This window comes from Limanda limanda, chromosome 9, assembly GCF_963576545.1.
Source record: "Limanda limanda chromosome 9, fLimLim1.1, whole genome shotgun sequence".
NCBI classification, from domain to species: Eukaryota; Metazoa; Chordata; class Actinopteri; order Pleuronectiformes; family Pleuronectidae; genus Limanda; species Limanda limanda.
In genome coordinates this window covers 22,961,038-22,986,926 of record NC_083644.1, presented here as the reverse complement: position 1 = coordinate 22,986,926, position 25,889 = coordinate 22,961,038, and the positions used below count along the sequence as shown (strand labels likewise).

The 25,889-nt window shown below is 42.4% G+C and overlaps 3 protein-coding genes across 3 annotated transcripts in view; 2 read left to right on the top strand and 1 right to left on the bottom strand.

The window, feature by feature from the left end:
- The window catches only part of slc9a7 (solute carrier family 9 member 7), a 28,653-nt gene extending 18,272 nt beyond the window's left edge, over nucleotides 1-10,381 (top strand). Inside the window, exons 14-16 of the mRNA XM_061077538.1 lie at nucleotides 790-872; nucleotides 2,975-3,080; nucleotides 6,267-10,381. Of these exons, the coding sequence (XP_060933521.1) occupies nucleotides 790-872; nucleotides 2,975-3,080; nucleotides 6,267-6,530 (453 nt within the window). The 3' untranslated portion in view covers nucleotides 6,531-10,381. The remainder of the gene's footprint in view (nucleotides 1-789; nucleotides 873-2,974; nucleotides 3,081-6,266) is intronic.
- A 1,108-nt stretch (nucleotides 10,382-11,489) lies between these two features.
- On the bottom strand, nucleotides 11,490-15,190 carry chst7 (carbohydrate (N-acetylglucosamine 6-O) sulfotransferase 7). The gene is made up of 2 exons (XM_061077537.1): nucleotides 13,844-15,190; nucleotides 11,490-12,485 (listed from the first exon to the last, which is right to left on the bottom strand). Exon 1 carries the CDS (start codon nucleotides 15,141-15,143, stop codon nucleotides 13,875-13,877), a length of 1,269 nt encoding a protein of 422 aa, XP_060933520.1. The 5' UTR covers nucleotides 15,144-15,190; the 3' UTR covers nucleotides 11,490-12,485; nucleotides 13,844-13,874.
- A 468-nt stretch (nucleotides 15,191-15,658) lies between these two features.
- On the top strand, nucleotides 15,659-25,404 carry tubgcp5 (tubulin gamma complex component 5). The gene is made up of 23 exons (XM_061077911.1): nucleotides 15,659-16,009; nucleotides 16,116-16,169; nucleotides 16,439-16,547; nucleotides 16,728-16,824; nucleotides 17,195-17,274; nucleotides 17,390-17,525; nucleotides 17,628-17,745; nucleotides 18,661-18,750; nucleotides 18,981-19,074; nucleotides 19,153-19,405; nucleotides 20,204-20,406; nucleotides 20,510-20,625; nucleotides 20,716-20,984; nucleotides 21,089-21,287; nucleotides 21,603-21,791; nucleotides 21,881-22,063; nucleotides 22,171-22,255; nucleotides 22,352-22,472; nucleotides 22,852-23,003; nucleotides 23,542-23,667; nucleotides 23,988-24,076; nucleotides 24,800-24,900; nucleotides 25,020-25,404. Exons 1-23 carry the CDS (start codon nucleotides 15,876-15,878, stop codon nucleotides 25,064-25,066), a joined length of 3,045 nt encoding a protein of 1,014 aa, XP_060933894.1. The 5' UTR covers nucleotides 15,659-15,875; the 3' UTR covers nucleotides 25,067-25,404.
- Nucleotides 25,405-25,889: the final 485 nt, after the last annotated feature.

The following is a 25,889-nucleotide window of genomic DNA, read 5'->3' as shown; positions in this document are numbered from 1 at the left end:
GAAGCGATGTGTATATACACTACTACACTCATTCATGTAGAAATTAAAATATTTAATCATTTTAACTTATTCTCAGTGGGAAGCATCACCCTGAAGCCTCTCTTCTACTTCAATATAGGAAAAGCTAGTATAACTTTATTTGATTGTTGATGATTTGACACATGCAAGGATTTTTCTTCAGTTCTAAACTGACCTTGAATGTTCTGACTTACACAGATAGAGAACAAACAGTAACATCAGTAACAAAACACAACCGTGGCTTTCATACACATTTATTGGCTGACTGCTGATCATATGAAACTGTTATATTATGATGCTACTCATGGTTTCATGTTGCTTGTTATCCCAAATCAATTTCCACTGGCATAAATTAAATGCTGAACCAAACTACAAGGCCATTCGGAGAACGTATAGCTCCACCAAAGCTGATTGGCGACTTTATCAACAAGTATTGTCAAAAACACCCTATATTGTAAAGTTAACAAATTCTGTCTTGGCCCATGCCCCACTCCTCCACCAAGTTCCAAGCAATCTGTTCTGTAGATTTTGTGTAAACCTGCTTATAGACAGACCAACTGTCAAACAACAATGAAAGAAAACAACATCCTTGGTGGAGATAATTAGTTATTAAGAATTACCAGGTTTATTTTAGCCTGATAACAATATGATAGTAGGGATAAGTCAAGTCACATTTGAGGAATTGGCCCCAGGTTCTCATTGATCCATTTGTGTTTATGCAGCAAATCTAGAAGATGAGATCATGATGACTTTTTTCTTGTGTTTCTGTAGGATGGCACTCCGGGTGAAGGACAGAGTAAAACCAAACAGGAGAGTGCTTGGCTCTTCAGACTGTGGTACTCCTTCGACCACAAGTATCCTTTCTGTGCTGAGCTTCACTCAACCAAAGAGCGTTTGTGTATCAACTTCTTTTAGGCCACAGCTTTTTGAAGTAGCTCTTCGTGGTAATATGAGGTCCAGTCAGGAAGATTTTGTAGGTACTATCTTTTAATTTGTACCCTGTATAAGTAGGAAGGCCAACAATGGCATATGTGCTGCGCAAGCCCAAAACTTTTCCATTGGGAGGATCGTGCTGCAAATTCTGAAATAATGCCAATTCAAAAACACATATGATAATACGTAACTAACCACTTGGCGTTGTCCCTACAGGCCTGGAGAACTTAGCAATAGGGTGTGTGTGTGTTTCCATTTGCCGCTTCCTCCATTGTTGCATTTGTATTGTATTTTTGTATACATTTTTTCCTTTGGCACTGTTTCTGAATTTGCAGCACGAATGCCCTTGTCGGTCGCCGTATACAAGCTTACATTGTATACAAAGTCACACTTACAATTGATGTTATTGGATTATTCTATATTGGATCAGAATAACACACATTAATCCATAACATGATTGCCGTGCCTACTTCGTCTCATCACAAGGAACAGACATAAGTGAAAGAGTTTTAGCAGCTCATCCTCCCTTTTCCTCTCTGCTGAACTGTTGCCTCCCAGGGCGGCTGATTGTGTAGCTGCTTCTGATCGGAGCAGCTGGGTTTTACAGTGGAGACCTTCTCCCTGGTGACACGCGCCAGACTCAGTTGAAACGAGCAGGGTGGATTTCTCTCATGTTTCAGCTCTGCAGAGGCTGATATCAACATAACACAGGCCTCTGATGCGTGGTGTGTACAGACTTTACTCATCTCTGGGTACAGCGACCGCTGTTTTCAACCACTGAGTTTAATTTCTGTTGAATTGTACGTATTCTGACAGGAAGCAGCCTGCCTCACCCCAAAGGACTTGTGACCTGACCTGTTGAGCAGGGCACTGGGATTTCCCAGAGTGCAACACAGCCTGATTAATTACAAACAAGAGGCATAGGGTCCCGCTGGTTTGACTCTCTGCTGCTCTGCTGCCAAGCATCACAAACTCTACCCTCAACTGCTCACTGAATCTCATGGAGATTATTAAGCTATAATTCATCATTCACTGTGCGTTCATTTGGGGGTCACCGCAGGAAGAGAAGGACACAAGGTCTATTTAATTCATATAGCCACAACCCTTTGTTGGAATTAACTTATGTAAACTGTGTTTATCAGAACACTTTCTAATAAGTAAGCCATGTAAGTGTTTTATAAGATTTAACTAATACTTTATCAATGAATGCATTATAAATTAACCATTAATATGAATTACTTGTGGGTTGCCACATATACCAAAATCCTCCTTCTGCATGACAGTTTTCGTCAACTCTATAAATCAGCACTTTTGGAAAATGGCTGCAAGACTTAAATAGCTTGTTTTTGCATTTGCTTCAGCTGCCCTGGTGGATTACTGTTAGCTCCCTTTATTATTGCTTTTTTGACATTTTTTTATTTGCAGGTGACTGACTACATCTTGCTGATGGAAATTAGACAATCAGACTAAGCTGCTTTTAACTAATAAATAATAGCAAGACATTAATAAGGGTTAGTGGCTGTAATTTTTAAAAATATACCATAAATTCTACAGTTATAGATGTTAATAAAAATCATTAGAAGAATGTGTTTCTGTCTGTCACCTGCTTTTGTAAATCTTAATCATTAATAAGGAGCGGTTACAGTGAAAATCCAATCTGTCGTTGCAAATGTTAAGCTGATAACAAACTGCTTTTGGCACCACGTGCCCTGCAGCATGTTCTCGGTGGGTAGGTGGTCAGTTATGGGGGTGGGGGGAAATTTCATGGATTAAAGAACTAAAGGGACAAAGCCCTTGCTGTGTCAGAGGAGGATTTCCTTGAAGCCAAAGTAATGTTTTTCTTAAAGGATTAAAAATGATCTGGCATGCATTAGCTAATGATTAATTAACCATAAACAGAGCAAGTCTCTATAAAAGATATTTTACAATGAAGTAGAGCAGATAAGGAATATTGACTGCATTCAAATCGCATTTTCTCGCCGTTGATGAAATCTTCAGATCATTTTCCTTATTAACTGTCCAGTTACCTGAAGCCCATCCTGACACATAGCGGCCCACCTCTCACCTCCACCCTGCCCAGCTACTGTGGGCCGCTGGCCAGCTGTCTCACCAGCCAACAGGCATACGAGGTCAGTGTCCAGTCCACACACACTAACATAAAACTGTAAGTCTGCAGCAGGCACATCACTGCCGACCTGTGATCAATGTTCACACTTCAGAAAGTGCAGGACGTCTATGCACTGGTACTTTTAAAAGGGGAAAGACAATCACATTCATGAGAATATGATGAGAAAACTGCAGCTGGTTGCTACTTCATCACAAAGAGCAAGCCCGACTCTGTCCAGTTCCAATGTTTATCATCAACTCTTTGATTTAGGATTTATATCTTGTTTGTTTATTTGGTACAAAACCGAAAGAATGGGGATTTTCCTATTCAGGACAGAGACAGGATTGTGATAACTTTCCCCTGTTTATAGTCTTTCTGTAAAGCTAAGCTAAGCAGCTGCTAGCTATTCCACATGATGTGGTATGAGAGTGAATAAACAGGGAAAATATAAAGACTTTAAAGACACAATGACATGAAAAATGCATTTTCCAAAGTCTCTTCAGTATAATTTGTTACCTTGTATTGAATCAAAATAGATATTTTGCCTCCGTATAATGATATATTTTAAGACTTGTCTTAAACTAAGGGGCAGTAATACATCCAAACAAACCAGAGACTTGATTGCGTTCATATGGCAAAAATGTTGCTATTTCTAAATACAGCTGATAAAGATATACAAATTTATCATTGTGATTTTTCATTTATATACTATGATTATTTATTTTAAGACTTTGATTTGTGTTCAAATTATGACACGATGATGTTGGTGCTGCTACAATAAAATAGCTTGGTTCATGATATTTTTTGAATTAGCCAAGACCTATTCATTCTGTAAAATGACTACAAAGTGGTCATTTTTCTGTCCTTTCTTATATTCAAATGTGAGCCCGGTGTCTCAGGAAGGCTCACTGTGAATACTGAAGCTATATTTCTCTCAGGAGAACCGTGATATGGTCAAAATATTCCCAATGCTTGCCAGTAAACACACAAAGCACCAAGGCCTCCAGTGAGGCATAAAATAGATGGTCAAAAAGCCTTTCTATACTCAGAGGGCACAAAAGACTCTTTTCAGCACCTCCTCCATGAGGATCACTGTTCTGAAAGACACAGCGCTCTGATGTTTAAACCAACGACACCCATTGAGGGAACGGTCACACTTGGATTCACTCTGGCAAATTCTTCTTTTCATTTCATATGAAACACTTTTTTTATTATTCTCACAATAACCCACTGAGCCTGTCACAGTGGGGTTACAAATCTGAAGTTTATTTCCTTACTGCAAAGTAGGAATATTCCATAGCATCTCCTTTGAAAGTAATTCTCTGAGGGTTAAGTTCTTTCTTAAGTTCTGCATCAGTAATGTTTTCCTCTCCTGGTGTGTGGCTCTTGGTTTACCAGCCCAGGGCTGCCTGCCTGGCGAGCCATGAATTTAGAACGTTGTTCATATTATCAAGGCTGTCCAGTTCTCTCTGTTGTTGAGTGGGGAGCCAGGATTAAGTTAAGCTCAGTGCCTTTGCTTGTGGACATTAATATAAATATTTAGTTAATAAAATGCCCTAAAGATGTTTGCTTCCCACTGACTGCAAATTCAGAAACATTTCAAATGTGTTTTTCTATGTAGAACATAACTTTTTAGATACAAGATACTTCATTTAACAATCCTTATTTCTCACAGAATATTTTGAATGAATAAGGCTGGCTGTTGTCTAAACTTTTCTTACTGTTAACACATCCAAAGTCCAAAAACTGACCAGACTACATCTCTTAGTACTTTCTGACTTCCTCTGGCTGTGTTGCACTCAGCCCAAACCCCAATGTTTCCTATTAAGGACATTAACCTTCAAGAATAGAAGACATTGATATATATATATACATATACGTTTACTTTCCAAAGAGGCTAAATCTTCTCTGGAAACATCTGGGCAGTGTAGTTTTTAGAAAACATGACTCAAACAAGAGTGTTGTCTGCTGTGGACTATTTTTAGCTCCGGATTAAATCAGATTTGGTGCTTTAGTGAGTATTTACTGTAGCAGGATGGCGCACTGTATTTGGGGATTCACACGCAATAAACCAGTGTTTTAGTGTCTATGGTGATGAACAAATATGTTCCCTGAGTGCAACAGCGGAACATAAATGTGTTTTTAGATTTTGAGTTTTGAACAATAATGGGGCTCAGTGGCACAACCGGCTGTGGATGCAGTGAACCTCATGGGATTTTCTAAGTATTTCGCTTTAATGTAAAGTGCCTAGAAGTGATCCCCTCATTCTGATTGGTCGGGACATTTCTAGGCATTTTTGCTATAATGTTAAGTGCCTACAAGTGTCCCACGTATTGTACTTTCCTAACACCAAGAGTGGGACATTTCTAGGCATTTTGCCTCAATGATAAGTGCCTAGAAGTGTCCGGCTCATTCTGATTGGTCGGGACATTTCTAGGAATTGTGCCTCAATGATAAGTGCCTAGAAGTGTCCGGCTCATTCTGATTGGTCGGGACAATTCTAGGGAGAAAAATGTTGAATACCATGAGAATCTAGCCTAAAAATCTATTTTTCTTCCCGTTGTCTTTATTTTACTAAATTATTTATGTTGTCATCTTGATACAAATTGAAATCAGTTAAGTATATGTTTTTTCTTACTTAGTCTTTGAATGGCAATTGTGTCACTATTTTAATTAGCAAGTTACCAATACACTTTTTAACACCACAGTGGATTCATTAGATTTTTTTTTCATCATTTCCCCTTCAAGATAATTGTTGGAGAGAACGGGTTATGCGGTTATGTAACATTTAATCATGAAGGGTTTTTCTTGGGTCCCTTTAACAGATCAATCCTGTGTTGACACAATGTTAACTCATCCTGCTCTCCCCGGGGACATGGAGGGATTATTGATTATCAGCCAGTCAATTAGATCTGTGAGGAGCTCCGGCTGAAGTTCATTGGTTGCGTGTGTAACTGTGCAGCCTGAGGTTTCCTGTGTTGTCTTTGTTTCAGCTGCTCTTTCAGCTAGTTGCTGCAGAACAGGCCACTAAGTAAAAGTCTCCCTGCTGTAAATCCACAGTGTCCCTTCTGAGCCTTTGCACGCTGAACATCAGTCTGTTCATCTGTTCACGCCACATGCTCCCACACTGTGTGTCCTGCATCTGCGTGTATCACTCCCATGTGTAACCAATCCCTCCCCTCATGTTCCACTGTGGATGTGCTTTCAGAACCACGAGCAGCTGAGGGACCAGGACTCTGACCTCATTCGTAGCGATGGTGACCTGACCTACACATTTGGTGACACTGCGATCACAGCCAATGGTGCGTCTGGCGGTGGGGGGGAGGGAGCTGCAGGGTCAGGCTGGAGCGTTAATGGAAAACGGAGCGGCAGCACCTCAGAGGAGGCACTGGAGCGTGAGCTGGACTCCCGCGAGCAGGAGCTGCTGAGCCGCGGCACGCGCCTGGTTTTCCCGATCGAGGATCATGTCTGACTTTCCCTTCCTCCCTGCTTGCGCTGTCGACTTCCCTGACCTGACCCCCAGAACGCCTCGCCCTCCTCTCTCTCCATATCCTGCGGGCAGAGCGTCCAGTCCTTCAGAGATAAGACAAAGTGGAGATATGGGAGCAGACAAGAGGGGAGGTTTCAGAGCGACTGAGCTCCCTCCAGGCCTGGAAGTAGAGTTCAAGGATCATTTCATCCTCATTACAGAGATGGAGTTTATTCTCAAGGAGACATGTGTCCTCAAGATCCTCTAACAGAGTTAATGTGATTCACTTTTACTGATATTGTCCTCTGCATAGCCAGGGGAGAAACCCTTATGCAGGATATGGGGATGAAATAACCTCATGCAAGATTGAATCTGCACTTGTGATATTTTGTGTTTTTCGGCAGGAACGGAAAAGAGGTAGAAAAATGAATTATAGCCTGACAGCATGTCGTCATATGATCCGACAAGTTTGATTTCGCAGTACATCAGTCTGTGACTGCGAAATGCAAAGTGACTCCTTCACACACACTGACCTGTATACAGTGGCCAAACAAACCAACAGTGAACAGTTCCCAGATCAAACCGGAGCTCTGTGGTAGATGCATTTCATTGATATTGATCCCATGTTGCCAACAGACCATGTCTTTGGTATGTTTGTCAAGATTTCCTTTGTGTCACACAAAAGCATCTGTGTGGAGGCAGTGTGGCATGTGAGGAGGAGCACAGAAAGGGGCAGTTGTGCTGTGCCCTGGTTGTGTTGCCCTCTCAGTCACCGCAGCCCTTTCTTGGGTGAAATAAGAGGGGTGAAGAATGTGTGCATGTAAATAGCTACAATGCTGAGCTTTGTTCCATTTTAATCGGGACGGCTCCTTTCAGTGCATTACATCACATGACTGTTACCAATCGCTCTGTATATCTTGTCTTGAGTAGACTTGGATAATTTTTTGTGTGAAGAAGGAATGCTGATTTCCCCCAACTGTAAAAACTGATAGAAGATAATAATACAGTTAAAACGTATTTTCAATGCAAAAAAATAAACCAGACATGCATTATAATTTTGTAACTCTTTTGCAAAAATAATATGTGTCTGCTGATTTTTAAAAGATATATTCAGTAAAATAGGACTGCAAATTATTTTCATTGACTATTAATCATTTTTTAGATTAACCAATTAGCAATGTAGTCAATGATGGAAAGTAACCCAGTAACTGTACTCAAGCACTGTACTTCTGTCCAGTTTTGATCTACTGGGGGAGGCAAGTATTTCTATTTTATGCTACTTCCACTCAACTACATTTCAGAGGAATATAATGTTCTCTTTCTCCACTACATTTATTGGACCGATTTACTTACTACACTTTTATGTGAAGATTCTAAAGAACAGATAATATAGCAAGCTTTTAAAATATAACACCTTATTAATGATTTAACCAGCGGTTTCCTCTTAGGTTTCTGACGTCTTGCACATCTGTCTTCTGCGGCACCAAGTGATTTGTGTATTCATTTAAATGAATGATTGAATGACCCAAATGAAGAATTTCAGCAAAAATCAAAGAATAGAGAAAGAATCTGAAAACTGAAACGGACCCTGTTTATACAACTGCAGTTCAAACCTGCAGCAGTAACAGGCTGCTTACTCACTGATCCAGTATTAATCATCTACCGATGTTATATGTAATAATATATCAGCTAAAAGGACCAGATCAGTCATTTTATTTTAGTAAAATAATATATATTCCACCACTGTGTTTAATCAAGTTCAAAGAAAGTATAAGAAACAGTTTAAAGTCTATCAAAGAGCCAAAGGTGATGTCATTAAATTGCTTGTTATTCTGGCAAATGGTCTAAACTGCTGTATAACAAAAAACTGCAGTGAAGTATCACACTGGAGAAGCTGGAACCAGTCAATGTTTGGCATTTTGCTGACAAAATTACTAATATTGTTTACTTTAACCGACTGACTAATCAATTGCTTTTACTTTTTATAACTGCACTTAATCTGAATGTTAATGTGTATAACGTGGTATGATGATGATGATGTGCTTGCACAGGTCCCATGCAGTAGAAGAGCATTTTAATTCAGGAAAGTAGTTCTTCAAATACTTTTCCTGTTAACAACCTTCAACCTGTCAACTTTATACTCATGTGTTTAAAAAAGGATAGACAAGTTCATTCATATTCAACTTAAAAAACACTGATGCCAATCTCTGACAACCAGAGATTACCAGAGGAAGTGCATGCACATGATTTCACCCAGCAACCCTGCACTCTTCACCTTCATAAGCTTTTTGTTGACGAAAAAAAAAAGTGTATGTGGGCTTTTGCCCTTATAACGTATAAAGCATTGGCCAATTAACCTGGAATGCAGCAAAAAGTCTCCTGTCTCACCTGTTGTTTTTAAACCTCAGTTCCCAGGAGTGTGGTCATATATATATATATATATATATATTTCAACATTATAAATTTCGAAATCATCTTTGCCAACCTCTTAATTTAATAAAAATATGATATCATCTGAACCTATTTGGGATCCGATTTGGTAAAGGCAAAATGTAAAATTTGACATTGTAGGAAAACACAAATATGCTTTAATGCCATTTGAGAAATTTATTTTTTCTCACCCACATATAATTAAAATAAATATGAAGATACAACTAGTAGCTGCCCTTTGTTACCCTGGCACAAAGGCTAATTATTACCCTCTTGTTTACAGGCTTTTTGCTCAGATAGGCTACAAGACAAACTGCTGGTTGTAGCTTCATGTTTAATGCACTTCCCTATAGGCTCTGATGACCGGTAACCTGAACACCCATGAACATCGATTGTTCTCTTCAGCAGTAAAATCACATGAACCTCCTGGTGTTTTTGATTTCATTTTGATTTGCATAACTCCACATAAACTATGAATTATTGTGTTGCCTTTACTATGTCCAGACATCCCGTCTGCACCCCCTTTTTAAAATACACCCCTGCAGCACACTGCCCCCTTTTTTTTTCTCCTTCGCCTACACACAGTGGCTGCTGCATTTATGCATGAGTGCAAGAGGGCAGGTGTGAAAGGAGTGATTGTGGAAGGTGAAGCTGAGGCTTTCACAGGGGGGAGAAGCCCCACACAAGTTTAAATAGCTGACTCGGTGGGGGCCTCCATGAGGAAATGAATCTACTTATGTAAGAGTCTGCCAGTATGCACAGTGTGTCATTTCAACTCTGCCTGGAGTGAGCCATAATGTGAAGCTGTCTTACATCCTGTAACCGTCTGTTGATTGGGAAACTTCTGTTGTATTAAGGCCACTAAAATACTCACTTGTTGATTATTTTGTCATTATTTAACCATTGACGCAGCCTCTTCTAATATAACCTGCAGCAGATATAACATATATGATAGAACTTTAATATGTGATTTTTTATGCTTTCTGATTGGGGTTTCACACATGTCCTGCTGTATTGACTAACACAAGTGCATAAAAAGACAGAAGAAGAACTCGCATTTGACCACATGTTGGAAACTCCCGGGCACTTTTATGGACAGCGACAACACAGACGACTTGAATGACGACCACAGGCAAATAAATGAGCAGAGTTTGACACTTCACCCCAAGCAGAGGACACTCTCTGTACTCTTATATAACCATCATGTGCACTCTTTCTCTCTCTCTCTGTCTGTTCCTCTCTCTGTCAGACTGTTGTGCTGTCAGTTGTCTCGCTGGCTATATTTACATGCTCTCTGTACCTGAGAAATATGAGAAGTAGCTCAATTGTCAATACGTGGACCTGTTATTTCTTGTAGCAGCTGGCTGCCAGGATCCACCCGCCGTGGTTTGCATGTCAACAAGTTAATAAAAATTGTCAAATTATCTGAGCCGCACAGTCGTGGTCTATTGTGGTCGAGTACAACGGCAAAGCAATTTGCATACTTCTTAAGTATGTATGTTTCATACACCACAACCTCCATGGTACCCTGCATTTTGATCAAATCTAAACAGAATTACATGTTTATAAGTTTTTACTGAAAACCACATTTTAATGACACTTCTGCCCCATGTCTCCTTCTAGTTTTAATGCTACCAAGATTGTGTGTAATTCTCCTTGGATGGCTGTTAAGACTTATCTTGTAGTTATTTTCCATTAGTCATTATTATACTAATCCCAACAGACATCCATTGTATTTACATTTCAGCTAATGTACAAAGTATTGACATGATTTCCCACAGACAAATTGTACATTATTTAATTTTAAAGAAATGTACAAGATTATGGGTTATTGTGAACATTATATCGTTTTTAAGTCTATGAAGGCCCAATCAGATCAACTGCCTATGAGCTCATTTTGATCACGCATGTACAATTTAAGAATAATTGCTGTATAAATCAAGTATTTTGACCTATTCAAATAAAAAATGCACACTGATCACCTGTAAGTTCATTAATGGTATCCACAGTGTATATCGGACTGCATTTAAGTCTAATGCAGATATGTTTTCAAGCCTCCATTCACTTCTACTGGTTGTGAGTATTAGGGCCAGGTGTAGGAAAAAATGAGGAGAGGGGCGATTCCTTATTTTGTTTCTGTGCTGATATAGTTTCCTCGTAACTTAAACTGATACTGGAGAACAGTCACACCAATTTTAAAAGATATTAATATTCTTAAAGGTTTGATATCTTGAAATTTCAAGTTCTATTTCAAGTCATGTTCTGATGTAATCGTTGATATTCAAAATAATATAATATTTCTCTGATTGTTCAATTTTATCCTCCACATTTCAACTTTATTCTCAAAATCTTCTTATTTTTTCTTATATCTAAGCCTAATATTCTTCTGTACACTGGGTCTATAACTAAGCCAAAACATTAAGGAAAGTTCCTGAATATTGAGTCACCCAGTAATCATGGCAGTCTGCATCAACATGCAAAGCAATCACACACATGTTCTTCAGATTTTTACTAACTCTTTGTTGCAGTCAGTTTAAATAGCATACAGGTTATTTCTTTCTTTGACAAGAGAACTTCAGGTAAACCACCCAGAACAATTATTATAACAGAACCAACTTCTAAAGTTGAACACATGGATGCTGGTTATTATTTCACCCCTCCTCAACACATCCTTAACCAGAGGGATATCACAGCATTTTACAATATTTTTGACAAAACTAGAAACAACAGTAAGAATGGTACACAATACGATTCAGTACCGATTGCTGTTTGTGGCAACTTGTGGAAAAGTCCATTGGCAGAGGACGGAGGCAGATTTGCAAGACGCGTCCATTGGCTCTTCAAAAATGTCCCACCCATGTGAGTGTTTTGTCAGTGGGGTGCTGCAGCTGTCCGGATTCCTGAGGGGTCGGGGGTGAAACAATAGTTCCTCAACGAGGCCTCCTTTGCAGAAAATACTGTAGCTTCTTCTTTCAGAGCTCTACATTAGCACGGTTAGTGAGCCAGTTGCAGTTATTGAGTGTCAGTATTGCTCGAGATTACTGCCACGCTTAGTCATAAGCTGGACAGATACGTCATTCAGGTGTGAGCGAACCTGATTCTGCCACGCTGGATCCTGGCCTTCGTCTCCAGATAAGGACCCATCTTGAGCTTTTTATGGCCCTGGCCTGCAGGGGATTTGAGGAGGGATTAGTGCTACTAAAAGGACAGTAGGAAAGAGGGAGGCCGGTGTGGCGCCAGTGGAAACCTCTCTCTCTTTCTTCTGTTTATTTCCCCTCCCCACATTCTTTATATCTGTCCAGGCCCTGTTGATGTTATACAGGTAACACTGTAAAAATAAGCTGCCTTCCTCCCGTTTCAAATTCATCTGTCTCCGATTGGCTGCTCTGTCCACTTGGATTCTCTCCACTTCACCGACCTGGCTCGGCTGAAGGAAAACAACCCGAGAGACGTGCTCACGAGTGGACCACATTCCAGCTGCTTGTTTTGTTATTCCGCCTTTCGCCCTCAGCCTTGAATGCAAGGCCCCTGGAAGAGAAAAACAATCAACTGAGGATTAAAACAAAACCCTCCAAATTGTAACACAATTGCACGCTGAAACAGATACGGAGCATAAGGACGCCACACATTCAACCAGATTAATAATGCACAGGACCTCCATCAATAGCTCTTTCAGTGCCAACAAATCAGGGTGGAGGTGGTGAGACAAGGGGCCCCCTGTCTCCACCCTGTGCGTGCTCCACGCTGGCGACTTGAAGGTCGGCCCCGCTCTAAAGGCCCTTGCTTGTGGGAGCTGGTGACTGGCCGGTGGTCACCCCGGGAGCGCTGTGCTGTCACACACAGCCGTACACAATGATCCCCTTCTCGACAGCACAGCCTGTGGCCCGGTCGCGCTCGCTGCCAGGCCCCCTACGGTGCCCATGAGAGCACCAAGCATTGCCAGGGAGAAAACAATGGCGCCTCTATCAAACATCACATCAGTCGCTCATTAAGGAGTATTTCTGACTGTCTCGCTCTGATAGCAACAAAACTCAGTAGCAGTAATGTTCCTTGTATCTAAAATGTTTTTAGTTTAGCCCGAAGAAAAACTGAATAACTTTGGGTTAAATCTGACGATGAAGAGGGGGAGCTCTGTGTGAAAGAGACAACCACAACACTGTGACACATTAATGAATAGATTATGAGCGTGTCACAGAGCTGTTATCTATCTACACACGACTCCTTTACTGTCTGGACTACACAGCTCACAGACAGTATGAGGTATGACTGTGAAAACAATAGGGGGGAAATAAACAAGAGAATCAACAGATGGATTCCATTAAAGATGCACTGTAGGACTCAAGTTTCCACATCGCACAGGTTTAACTTGTATGTTGGACCATGGTGTCTTGCAATTAAATGGTACTGGTTATACTGGTAATTCAAGAAACAAAGCTGTTACATAAACTTCCTCCAGCAGATAATTGAAAACAGCCTTCTGGGGTATGTACGGTGAATGTCAAGCATCCATAAGGAAGGATAAACAAAACACACTTTAACTGGAGAAAATCTTTGAAACTGATCAAATCTAACCTTTTTTGTTTAATCTTTGGCAACCATGTTAAACCATGACTACAAATGTGAGACAGCAGATCCCCACGTGGTTGCTCTGTTCCTCATTTGCCCCCTTCTGGTAGAGGTCAGAGGTCATGGCTCTGCACAACAGAAGCCTTGCAGTCTGCAGGAGGGCTTCTGGTTAACCTCAAACTTCCTGCATGGATAAGACTTTGCTCAGCTGAAGATGAGTGGAATGTACAGTCCACTGCTCTGTTTTGCTTCACTGTCAAACTACTGCTAAGACCTCGAAAAGACATCCTCACTGACAGCCCTGAGTGATCTGAGCGTACCTTGATCCCATCGATTCCTCGAACCACATCCTCATGTGGCTTTGTCCAGGTTGTTCTTCTGATACCCCAGCTGCCTCATGACCTCACTGCAGTAGGCCTCCACCTGGTTGATCTGCTCCACGTTGAGCCGCTCCCTCCACGCGTAGATGGCCTCTTTGGCATCTCTGGATGAGATGAGGAAGGGCTTGTCCGAGGAGTACCCCTGGCCGTGCGTCATGTTGAGCGCAAACCTCTCCAGGGCAGGGACGCTGGACAGGTTGGCGAAGCGGTAGAGCCTCTGGAGCTCCCCCATGGGGTGCAGGACCAGGTCCTCGTAGCGGAGGCGCAGGTAGTTCCTCCTCACCCACGGAGGCGCGTTCATCACCAGCATGATGTCACTGAACCAGTTGTCACAGATGAGCTCCATGGCGCTGGAGACGTAGCTCTCGGCCCGGTTCACCCTGTTGCTCGACACCAGCAGCCGCTTGTACTTGTCGGCCTGCTTCTTGCTCCTCAGCACCTGGATGCTCTCCTTCACCAGCGCCTGCTTGGACTTGAGCCGCGAGTTGTGCACGGCCCTCGGGTCTCTGAAGAGCTGGACGATCTGGAGGTTGATGGCCGGGTCCTTCATCAGAGGCACCAGGGTGCTCAGGTCCAGGACGCGGACTCCTTTGATCACCATCACGGGGTACTTCTTGCACTCCCGCTCCAGCTCCCTGATGTCCCTCTTCGGGCACTTTGCGCACTGGTCCTCCTTCACCAGCCCGACTTCGTGGCGCTTGTGCCCCTCGCACAGCGGCTCCGAGCAGATCACCTTGTTCATCTTCCAGCCGAAGATGAACGACGTGGTGATGTTCTGCGTGCCTGCGTAAAGTTTGAGCACGGAGAAGTCGCAGCGGTACAGGGCGTTCATCATGTCCCGCACGGCGCCCTGCAGGCTGCCGGCGTCCCCCGGGTACAGCGCCTGCCAGATGTGCCACATGGGCTCGTACAGGTAGAACACATCGGGGTGCTGGTTGAACAACTCGCCCAGGAACGAGGAGCCGGTCCTCCAGGTGGCGTGCACGTAGATGTGCACCCGGGCCTGGCTCCGGTTGGCGGCGGGCTCCGCGGCGTCGCTGCCGTTGGCTCTGTAACCGTCATCCCACAGCAGCGCCACCGAGTTCTCCAGCTCCGGACATCTGGGCTGCTGCTGCGGGAGCCCCCGGCCCGCCTGCTGCACGGATCGGTCCCGGTAGTCCAGCACGTAGGGGATGAGCAGCAGCAACCCGGAGTAAGCCAGAATCAGAACCAGGTACTTCTTGTGAAGCCGTCTCTTCATCTCCTCTGCGCTGCGGCGGGGAGCTGCTGCTCTGGAGGTCGGCTCGGCGCTTTATGCTGCGCCGCGGCGCCACGGTGAAGTTATGCGAATGCGTGAGACAAGGAGTGAGTGTGTGTGTATGGGGGAGCTCCGCCCCGCCCCCTTTTAAGACAAAATAACCCGATTATTTGTCCTTCGTGTTCAAACTTAACAAAAATAAACAACAATAACAAATTGTGTCTGTGATCAAAGTTGAAAAAAACGTATGTGTGAAACTGTAGTTAACACCGTCGCGTGTGAGCGCCGTTAAATCAGAGAAGTCAGAGAGCGTTGACGAGAAGAGTTCCCTATAGCTACCGCCTCCTGTAACCCAGCGCAATGCATCATGGGAGATGGGTGAGAACTTGCTGCTCCTTTTTAATAGTGTATTCCCGGTGTTTTGTTGTAGGTTAGTGTTTAACGTCTTCCCAGCAAATATTTTTAATCAGGAGCTTTCAGATAAATATTCCTGATTTCAACTTTTTTTAATACTTCGGTGACGCGCATGCGCGCTCATTTGTTTTGAGAGGAGCGCGGCACAGGACAAACCGATGGAGACATGAAGCTGCGGTGCCTTCTCATCACTAGTAGCATGTTATTGTTGTTGTTAGCCTGTTAGCTCCAGGTTAGCTCGCAGAATCACCTGTGCAGCAGCGAGCCTGGCGGACAGCAGGCAGTCAGGTACAGTGCTAACGTCAAGCTAACTGCAGCAACATGGCGCACTGGACCGACTTCGACAAGGAGACGGAGAGAGAGACGAAGAAGCTGGTGAGATGTCTGGGCGGCGTGGAGGACGAGGAGGACCAGAACTTTCAGCTGGCACTGAAGTTCGCCTGGTCCAATTTCAGGTGAGTCCGGGTGGCAGCAGCTAGCCGGGGAGCTGCTAGCATGTAGCATCACGTTAGCCACAAACAGACGTAGAGGATGTCCGTAACGAGTGTGGCTTGTCGACAGGTTCCATCGCTACCTGGACGTGGACAGCCATAAAGTCCAGCGCAGTCTGACTGGGTGAGTGTTGTCTGCTGCTCCTCCTGCAGTGTGTGTTGCAGGGATGGAATCATCTGGTACCTATAGTTTTCCCTGGCAACCACCACTGCTCCACCCTGGTCTTGTGTGAACTAGTAATAGCAAAGCATTCAAAAGAAACACACGAAAAGGAAGAGAACAATCCTAGATACTCTGAATGTGTACCACGTTTACATTCAGGAGCATATACCCATCCACACCACAAGTCTGTTTGCATGTTGCTGTTCTGCATAATCGCCCATGTTTTCCAGGATCTATGATAAGCTCATGATCCACTCTGACTTGGGTAAAGCAGGAAGTTGGATGAGGCTGACAGAAGAGTTCCTGAACTCACCTTTACCTAATACAGATGGAACAAAGGTATGGTAAAGAAAGTGGCCAATGAAAAATGAATTGGAACCTTAAGGCCAATAATGTTACACTGACATCTAGATAAATCCCTGATAGATTCTTCTCTTCGTGGATCATGTTTCTCTTCTGGTTAAAGCACAACATCCTGACACAGTGCACACAGTACAGTTCTGTTGTGTTTCTTTGCAGACTGAGGTACATTACAGCGTGCTGTCGCTGCTGCTCTTGTTGTCGGGATCCCCCTCAAACACAGACTTTATTGAGAAACCCAGGGTGAAGGAGGCTGGTGAGTTGATCTTTCACACATATTAGATTTGCGTGTTGCGGCAAATCCACACCTGGCATTCTATCGGTTGGGGAATTTTGACAGACTTGAATCACGAAAAATCCATGAGCGGAGGAGAAATCTGAGAGCAGACGATTTACACACACGCAGAAGCTAAGTGAGCGTGAGGAGAAGAGCTGAAGCTGGAGCACAGGGAATCTAAGCACAAGCAGGGTCTATTTGTGTGCAAGTGCCCCCCCCCCCACCTCCCTGACATGAGCAAAGATGTCTGTGCCCTTTAATGCTGCTTGAAGCTTTAATTTCCCTTGTGAAACTTAAGTGTTTTTTTAAATGCTACATGCCCATGTTAATTATGAACTTGTCTGTGCAGAACCAGAGGACACATTTGACTGGGGTAAATATCTGATGGAGGGTGAGGACATAGACATCGGACCATATCCAGATACTCCTGTGAGTAGATCATAACGAAACCCAACCTATATGGACATTTGTTGCCACACCAGTACCACAACAGTTACAGGTCATAGATTTGTATCAAAGTCTAACTTTTTCAACGGTTCTTTAGGAGTGGTCTGAGGAGGAGAGTGAGGATGATGACAGTGAGCAGCCAATCAGCAGAGAGGACTCTGGGATCCAGTTGGACAGAACCCCCCAGGAGGACCAAGACAACACCAACAAACCAGTTCCAGTCACCTGGACAGGTACATGGATATGAAATAATGTAAAACGATATTGTATCAAAACAATCATCTACACTGAAGCTTTTGTGAGTGTAAAAATATTTCCACTGTGTTTGTTTCCAGTGGGGGAGCCTGACGCCCGCGCCTGGCTTGAGCAACATGTGGTGACACCGTACTGGGTGCCTCATGCCTCTCGTTTTCCTCACAGCTTGCACTTACACTCCAACTTGCTCAATGCGTGGTAAGATTCTAAACTGATTTCTCTGTCTTTGCTTCAGGCCCTAATTCCATACATTTTTGTTACCACATCATTGACAACAGTATTGGATACAGTTTTGTAGAAATGCATTCTGAATGTGTCTCCTGTGACCAGCTGTGATCTGATCTCACTTCCCGCTTTGTATGCAAATGATTACATATGATATTTCCTTTTAATGAAGACCAAATGAAACCAGTCTGAGTATACAGATGTGTGTGTTGTCTCTTGTGTTTGTGTGTGTGCTTGTATGTCGGAGTGAGTAAGAAAGAGATAAAAAAGACAGCGAACGGAGTTGGAAGGGGCTGAGTGAATCAGTACGCAGCATCATCAAGATATGAAATTTATTTTAATCATGTGGTGGTCGGTGTTGATACTATAATGGTGACCACAAACAAGTCAATGTATGAACACTGGGAAGAAAAAACACCTTTTAAACTTTAGCGGGTTATAGAACGGATGTGGTCCTTCATGTGTGGTCAAGGACCTATTTGCATTCACACAGCTTAAACAATTTTGGCCAAATTTGTCCAGGACTACCTCCGAATGTGGTATAAGTGAATGGATCTCAGGACTCATTCGTTTGCGTTCACATACGACTTAAATTTAAATACTTGTGATCTGATTACTCAGGACAAATGTCCATATCAGGTCTGAACGGGGTCACTGCCCCTCACTCTGAGCTTAGCTATTGTTGTGTCTCCACATGCGACCAGGCATACTGCTGTCACCTGTTTACTTCATTACAGTATATTGTTAGGTTCATAATAATACTTTATTGCTAGACACACATTCTTTCTCATTATGACTTTGTGTTGAAGTTCACTTCAGAGGATTTGGGAGTTGAGATGATTTGAAATGGTCAAATGTTTATGCTGTGCTCCTCTCTTCTCTTCTCAGGGATCAGCACTTGTATAACACTGATCCATTGTATCTACCAGAAGAAAAGGCCTTTGTCACAGAGACCCAAGTAATACGGGAGACACTGTGGTAAGATGGAATGATGCTGTGGTGTGCGACTGTGACTGTGACTTTTTGTTGTCAATATACAAACTTTCAAAGAAATGTCTTCTGACTTCTCACACGTTTTATCTTTTTATATGTTGTAAATCCCCCAAAACCTGAGTCCTCCTTGTTATGTTGCACTGGAAATCCCCTCATCCCTTACAGACTCACACTGAGGGATTTATTTAGTAATATCTGTGACTAATATGTTGCAGGCTTCTGTCTGGCGTGAAGAAACACTTTATATTCCAGCACCATGATGGAAAAGTGTCTGTAAGGAACAACGTGGTGATAACTCATCTAACCAGCGTGAGTAAAACAATCTGAAAAGGACTTATTATATCTGATTAAGCTCCATTAACCATCTTTTCTCTTCTTGTGCTACAGAACTGCCTGCGCTCTGTGCTGGAGCATATCGCTGTGTACGGGCAGGCGGTGTTCAGGCTGCAGAGGTTCATCGACGAGGTGACGGGGTACAGCTCAGAGCCTTGTCAACCGAGCTCTGGTTCCTCCTACGGCTCCAAGAAGAGCTCTGAGCCTCCGTTCAGGACCTACCAGGCCTTCGTGTGGGCGCTCAACAAGTACTTTGCAGGCTTCAAAGAGGAGCTTACCACAATTGAGAGAGAGATCATACGCAACGGCAAGTACAGCGTGTTTGATGAGGTGCAAACCGCTGAGGTAGAACAGCAACATGAACTTTGCATTCCTTGTAACAAGATAACACTGGTAACGCAACACAGGTGATCTTTAGAAAAATGTTTGACGTTTTACATGGTACCTGAGCCATTTTAGCACTTGGATTTAAGTTACCCCGTTACAATGGATTTCTGTGATTCTGGAGTGGCCCTGTATGAGTGAGTGTAGAGCCGAAAAAGGAAAAAAACTAAAGGAGGGGGCTTTTAAAATATTATGTATTTAGTCATAAATATGTTTAGGTAGGTGTTTGACTGAATATGTAATTATGTAATTAATAACTGATAGTCCACAAACAACCTGGTCAGAATTTATCTCAGTACACTCCGCTTGGCTTTGATAAAGACAATATATACCTACTGTGTCTGCTTGAAGTTTGTGAGATACGTTTTCTGGGTTATTCTCTCCCAGAGGATGTCTAATAGTAAAGTGTAAGTCTTTCTGGGACTGGCGTATTCCTTCATATCTGTCGTACTTGAAATTGGTTTTGGAATTTAGGTTATTTGAAAGGTAAACAGATTGTTAATGACAAAAATGCATAGATTTAAATGTTTGTGTCAGCGAATGTTTCGTACAAACACACTGACATTATGTTGTAACACATTGTTGACATTGTTGTCAACAATTGGAATATACAACATTGCTTTACATAGTTTTTTTAGCCACCTCTTATTAAGAGTAATTGATTAATGAGGGGTTTATTTGTTTGTTTGGTCTTTGTTTGATGAGTCCTCCTCTTTTACAGACGAGACTGTGACGCTGTCTGCAGTTCTTGAGAGACTCGGTCCTCACTTGGCTCAGATCAAAGTGCTGCACAAAGTCTTCTGCACTGGGGTCGCTGAAGTTCCCCCTGAGACTCCAAATGTTGTGAGGGCGTCTCACTTGCTCAACACCCTGTACAAGGCGATCATTGAGTATGACAATGTCGGGGAAGCATCTGAACAAGACGTGAGTTTCTCATTGAGAATCAAGTTCAGTTAAATCAACATAACAGACAGATATCACTGATGTTAAAAGGGAAATATCGGTGTGTGTTCTCTTTGTTTGCTAGGTGGCTCTATTGTTTTCTCTATGGACAGAGACGGTCCGACCGTATTTGGAGATTGTGGATGAATGGATTGTTCACGGCCACTTGTTTGACCCTGCAAAAGAGTTCATCATCCAAAGGTACGACACAGAGATGGAGAGGAATTAAATAAAAGATCTCCTCCAACATGACTTTTGTAAGTCCCGACATTCGCTCCTCTTCTTGTTCAGGAACAAAGACGTCCAGGTGAACCACAGGGATTTCTGGTACGCCACCTACACGCTGTACAGTGTTTCAGAAACAGTGGAGACCGAGGAGAAGCTGAATGATGCGGCCAGCGGGAGCTCCGGAGGCGATCAGGGCTCCAGCCACAGGCAGCTCACCATGGTGTCCTTCCTAAAACCTGTTCTCAAGCAGATTATCATGGCAGGAAAATCCATGCAGCTGCTCAGAAATCTGGACTGTAAAGAGACTGAGCAATCAGAGAGATCCACTAGAGGTCAGGGTTTCTTCTGAAAGCGACGTTGTGGTATCTATGTACTTACACTGGTTAAGGTTTGAGTTCAGTATTGACCTGAGCTGTGTCAAAATCTTGCATTGCAGATGCAGAGAGGAAGAGTATATACACGCTGTTTTTGGAGTCGGTGCAGTCACGCCTCTGCAGCCAAGAGGAATCTCCGACAGACACAGTAACTGAACAGCAAGCCACTAAGAGGAGTCTCATCCAGATGCAGTCCATCGTGGCCCAACACTTGGAGATTGATGACGTCCATGATCCGTTGCTGGCCATAAACTTTGCAAGGTAAATAGCAACACCATTAAAATAACAAGTAGATCGCAAATCTTACTTGTTCTGCTCAAAATAAACAGTGAAGCAAATTTTAGAGCATAGCAGGAGACAATTTTGTCATTCCTTCATTTCAAGAATAAAGCCTAGGGCTTCAGTTTAGCCGTCATTTATGCAAAACCTTTTTGCAGCTGTTGGTTTTATCATTTCTCAAATGGCACTATTCAAACATAATTGGATTTCAAAGGGATTTAATGTTTTTGGTCCCAGACCTGCAGGTCAGGCCGAATGGTAAGATTTACATTCTGGTTACATTCTGTTCCCCCTCAGGCTGTACTTGGACCAGAGTGACTTCTACGAGCGTTTCTCTGGAGGTGATTTTATCGTGGAGCGTTCCTCGCAGTCGGTCACCTGCCAGACATTTGAGCTCACCCTGCGCTCCTGCCTCTACCCCCACATCGAGAGGCGGTACATCGAGTGCTGTGGCAACCTGATGAAGACCCTGAAAAAAGACTACAGGTAAGCGTCACTCTTGTGGCTACTATATGACTCTGAATCACTTTTTGTTATTGCACATGGAACGTTTGAATTCCTTGGTGTCTCCTAAGGCTGCTGGAATACCTCCAAGCCATGAGGAACTACTTCCTGCTGGAGGCCGGAGACACCATGTACGACTTTTACACGGCCATCTTTGACAAGGTGCAGGAGAAGGAGAGCTGGCAGCAGCGGTCTTTTCTCAATGTGCAGCTGCAGGAAGCAGTGGGACAGCGCCACCCAGAGGACGGTAGCAGGTACTGCCTGCTTTAACAACATTTAAGACACAGAATATTGATAATTATGGGAATATTAAGCTTTTATATAATAAGAAAAAAACAATTCCCCATTTTATGTTTTATAGATTATCAATCTTCTTAGAGCCCATGGACCCTTCAAGGAAAAAACACCCTGTGAATAACCTTGAAGTACTTACTCTCAGTTACAAGGTAAGCTTCCATTGCCTTTATACTTTTTTAAAGCTTTTTTACTCCCTTTTTATTTTTAACATAGAGTAATATATATTTTCATTGAATTCTGCGTAGGTTCCCTGGCCCGTCGACATTGTGATCAGCACCGAGTGTCAGAAGATCTACAATCAAGTGTTTCTCCTCCTGCTGCAGATCAAATGGGCCAAATACAGTTTGGACACACTTCGATTCAGTGGTACGAGTCGGTTGAGACAGGTTTCAGTCAATTAACTCCTTTTGTTCTTTCAATGTGAAATTTCCAAATTTGAAACAGTTTGACCTTTTGGATCATTGTCCAAGAAAATTAGAAATTTTAAGAAAATACTGTTGTCATTTCAAGACATTGCCATTACAGAACTAAAAATCCTTTAATAGAGAAACCAAAGAAGGAATAATCAATTAATATAGTTAGTTGCAGCCCTACTTATATTGGTACTTTTAATTTGACACATATTAACTGCTCATTCAATTGATATCCATGATAACTCATCACCTGTTGATTGTGCATGAATACAATGAGTGTGTGAAGACTTTTCTTGCCGTGCTCTAATATGTGAAATGTTTCTCTGTTGTAGATTTCGCTGACATCAGTAAGAAAGTGGAGGGAGAGCTGGCTGAGGAGGCGAAGGTCAAAGAGCCTATAAATCAGCAGATTCATCGAATGTGTCTGCTGCGGGTCAAACTGATGCACTTTGTCAACAGCCTTCACAACTACATCATGACCAGGGTGAGAGGGATCATGGAGAAGCAGACATGCACAACACCAGGACCATGAAACTGAAATAAACTTTTAACCATTATTAATTTTAATATTTACACCGGTACTTTTGTACTGTGACATGTCAACTTTTTGACTGATCGGCTTCTAAAAGTATCTTTGCGCAGACTCATTGTCCTGCATCTAAAACGAAAGAACGTTTTGAAGATTCACATCAGTGATGCTTTGAAGAACAGTATAATATAACAGCCATGACCGTGATCTTATTGTTAGAAGACAGCTTTAAATACTTGTGTCTGATCACTGAGAGACCGTATTCAGAGGGGGAATGGGACCCACATTTTTTAGCTGTGTGAATGCATTTTCATGCTACAACATCATAATGAATCCAAAGTATTTTTTGCGCTTCTCAGTGCCCATACGTTGATTTTTTTTTATGGCCACCATTTGGCCAGTCATTTGCAAAGTATGCAGTTGTTAATTGGCTAATTTATCTGATAACACTTATTGAAATTATCCTCAATCTCTTTGTACTTTTTGCTGTCAGATTCTGCACAGCACCGGACTGGAGTTTCAGCACCAAGTTCAGGAAGCAAAGGACCTAGACCAGCTGATCAAGATCCATTATCGATATTTGGCAACAATCCATGACCGCTGCCTGCTGAGAGAGAAGGTAAATAGCACCCACAGGGGAACAGGGTTAACTGCTGGGAAGGATTGTTAATTATACAATAAAGCTAAGTAGTGTTTACCATCCTGGACCAAAATACTGAGTGTCTGTCAGCTCCAATATCACCTTTGCTTGGCTGGAGCTGTACTGCGTTGGCAGGCGGATAAATACATTAATAACCATAACTCCACATATTAATTATTTGTATCCTTTGATCACATGTTTATATTTGTTGTTGAGAGCTGGACATGAGCGGCCTCCTACGTGGTTTTATAACATTAAATACATTCCCTGTTGTCTAATGCAATGTTGTGTTTTCTCAGGTCAGTTTTGTGAAGGAGGCAATAATGAAGGTTCTGAATCTGGTCCTGATCTTCTCTGACCGATGGCAGACTGGATTTGGAGCCTGGAAGTAAGAGCTTTTATATTGAATTAATTCACAACATAAGCCACACAAATATGAATTCTGGAAGATGTCCGCACAATTGGGTCCGGACTTTCTCCAGATTTTCCCTTTTCACGTATAAAAGACGCAGCAGGAAATTCTATGCTCACATGTGCTCACAACACAGAAATCTCCAGTCTGTTCAGGTGAGAGATGGTGCAGCAGGCAGAGCCAGGAAGTAGCGTATTCATTCTGCTGTGGAGATCACGTGTTTTTGCTAACAGCACATTGAGGGTTTATCACCAAAACGCTCTCTTGACATCTTCATCTGTGTGCTCTACGTGTGCCACCACATCATCCTCTTATGCTATTCTGGGATAGGTTTCCTTTTTCCACGCACCCACTCGCTCACTGTTAATCCTCTGGAGAATCTCCTGCTGTTTTCTCACATAGGCTCATTCACACATTTCCCCTTGTGTTAACTAGGGGGCTGGCCGGTACAGTCCGGCTCTCATTTGTACTTTAGTGTTCTCACATACAGCTCCTGTGGAGAATGTCCAGAGATTCACTAGTGTTCAGTTCATGCCTGAAAGCAGCTTAAGAGTAATAATGTGAGAACATTTTTGGTGGATTATTAAATATGACAAGTTGTTCACACTTGAATGTATTTCTTATATTTCAAACGATTGCAGTGGCAGCTATCCTGACAGGCCTTTTGAATCTCAACATTGTGCTTATCTCTGATTACAGGATCGAGTCCATTGATAAAATGGAGTCAGATTTCAAAAACTGTCACATGTTCCTTGTGACGATACTCAACAAGGCCGTGTGTCGCGGCTCCTTCCCCCACTGTAAGTACCACTGAAATCATACAGGCCTGAGTTTCTGTTGCAGTTTTACTTTAGACCTCTCTGTACAGACAGGAATAATTCGCCTGGAAGTAATCCGCTTTTCTTTGCCTCTCGTACAGTGGAGTCTCTTGCCCTTTCTCTGATGGCCGGATTCGAGCAGTGCTGAGGAACCGCCCATGTTTCAGTGTTTTGACATGACGGGTTGAACTCTGTTTGCTGCTGTGTCTCATGTCTGTATTTTCTCTGACTGCTGTCATTGTTCATGATGGTGTCCAACAGTGTGATGTCAGCATCTGCTCTGACTGCTGGAGATGGAATTGAACCATGTGGTTTGTGCCATAGTCAAATGCAACATGTGAACATACATCGACAGTATCTAAAAGAAAAATGTAAATTTGTTGTAAATTGTGTTTAATGAGGTGTTATATTGTTTGGAATGTGTTTACATAAAGCACAATAAATATTGCTTAATGATGTATGTTGTTCAACATAATGTGATATTGCTGTGAGATTTATGTTTATTAAAAAAATATTATTGACATCGTATCAACAAATTCATTTTGACATTTTGCAGTTGATGCCTATACAAGATCGTTGTAAAGAAGTAATTTATACACGACTGAATAGATTTTTGAAACGCTGTGGGAATATAAAAACATTGTGGGTTCAGGGTTTGAGTTTTTGATTTAAACTAGTTTATTCACATATTGCATATCTTGACAAAAATTTCAGTTAAACAGCTTTTTCTTGATGAAACATGAGTTCACACTACATATTATATATTTAAGGGAAGGAGGTTAGAAGGGGAAACTAATTAACCTCTGTTATTTCTGCCAAATAAACAAGTAGTATTTATTTACAAAACTCTTTTACCCGTTAAACAGTTACATGTAAGTGTAGTTAAAGTGTGTGAGGCCCTCTGTTTATGTTGTACCACTGAAAGAGTGATGAAGTAGTTTGCCCTCAGCAGTGTGGTCACTGTGTGCTTT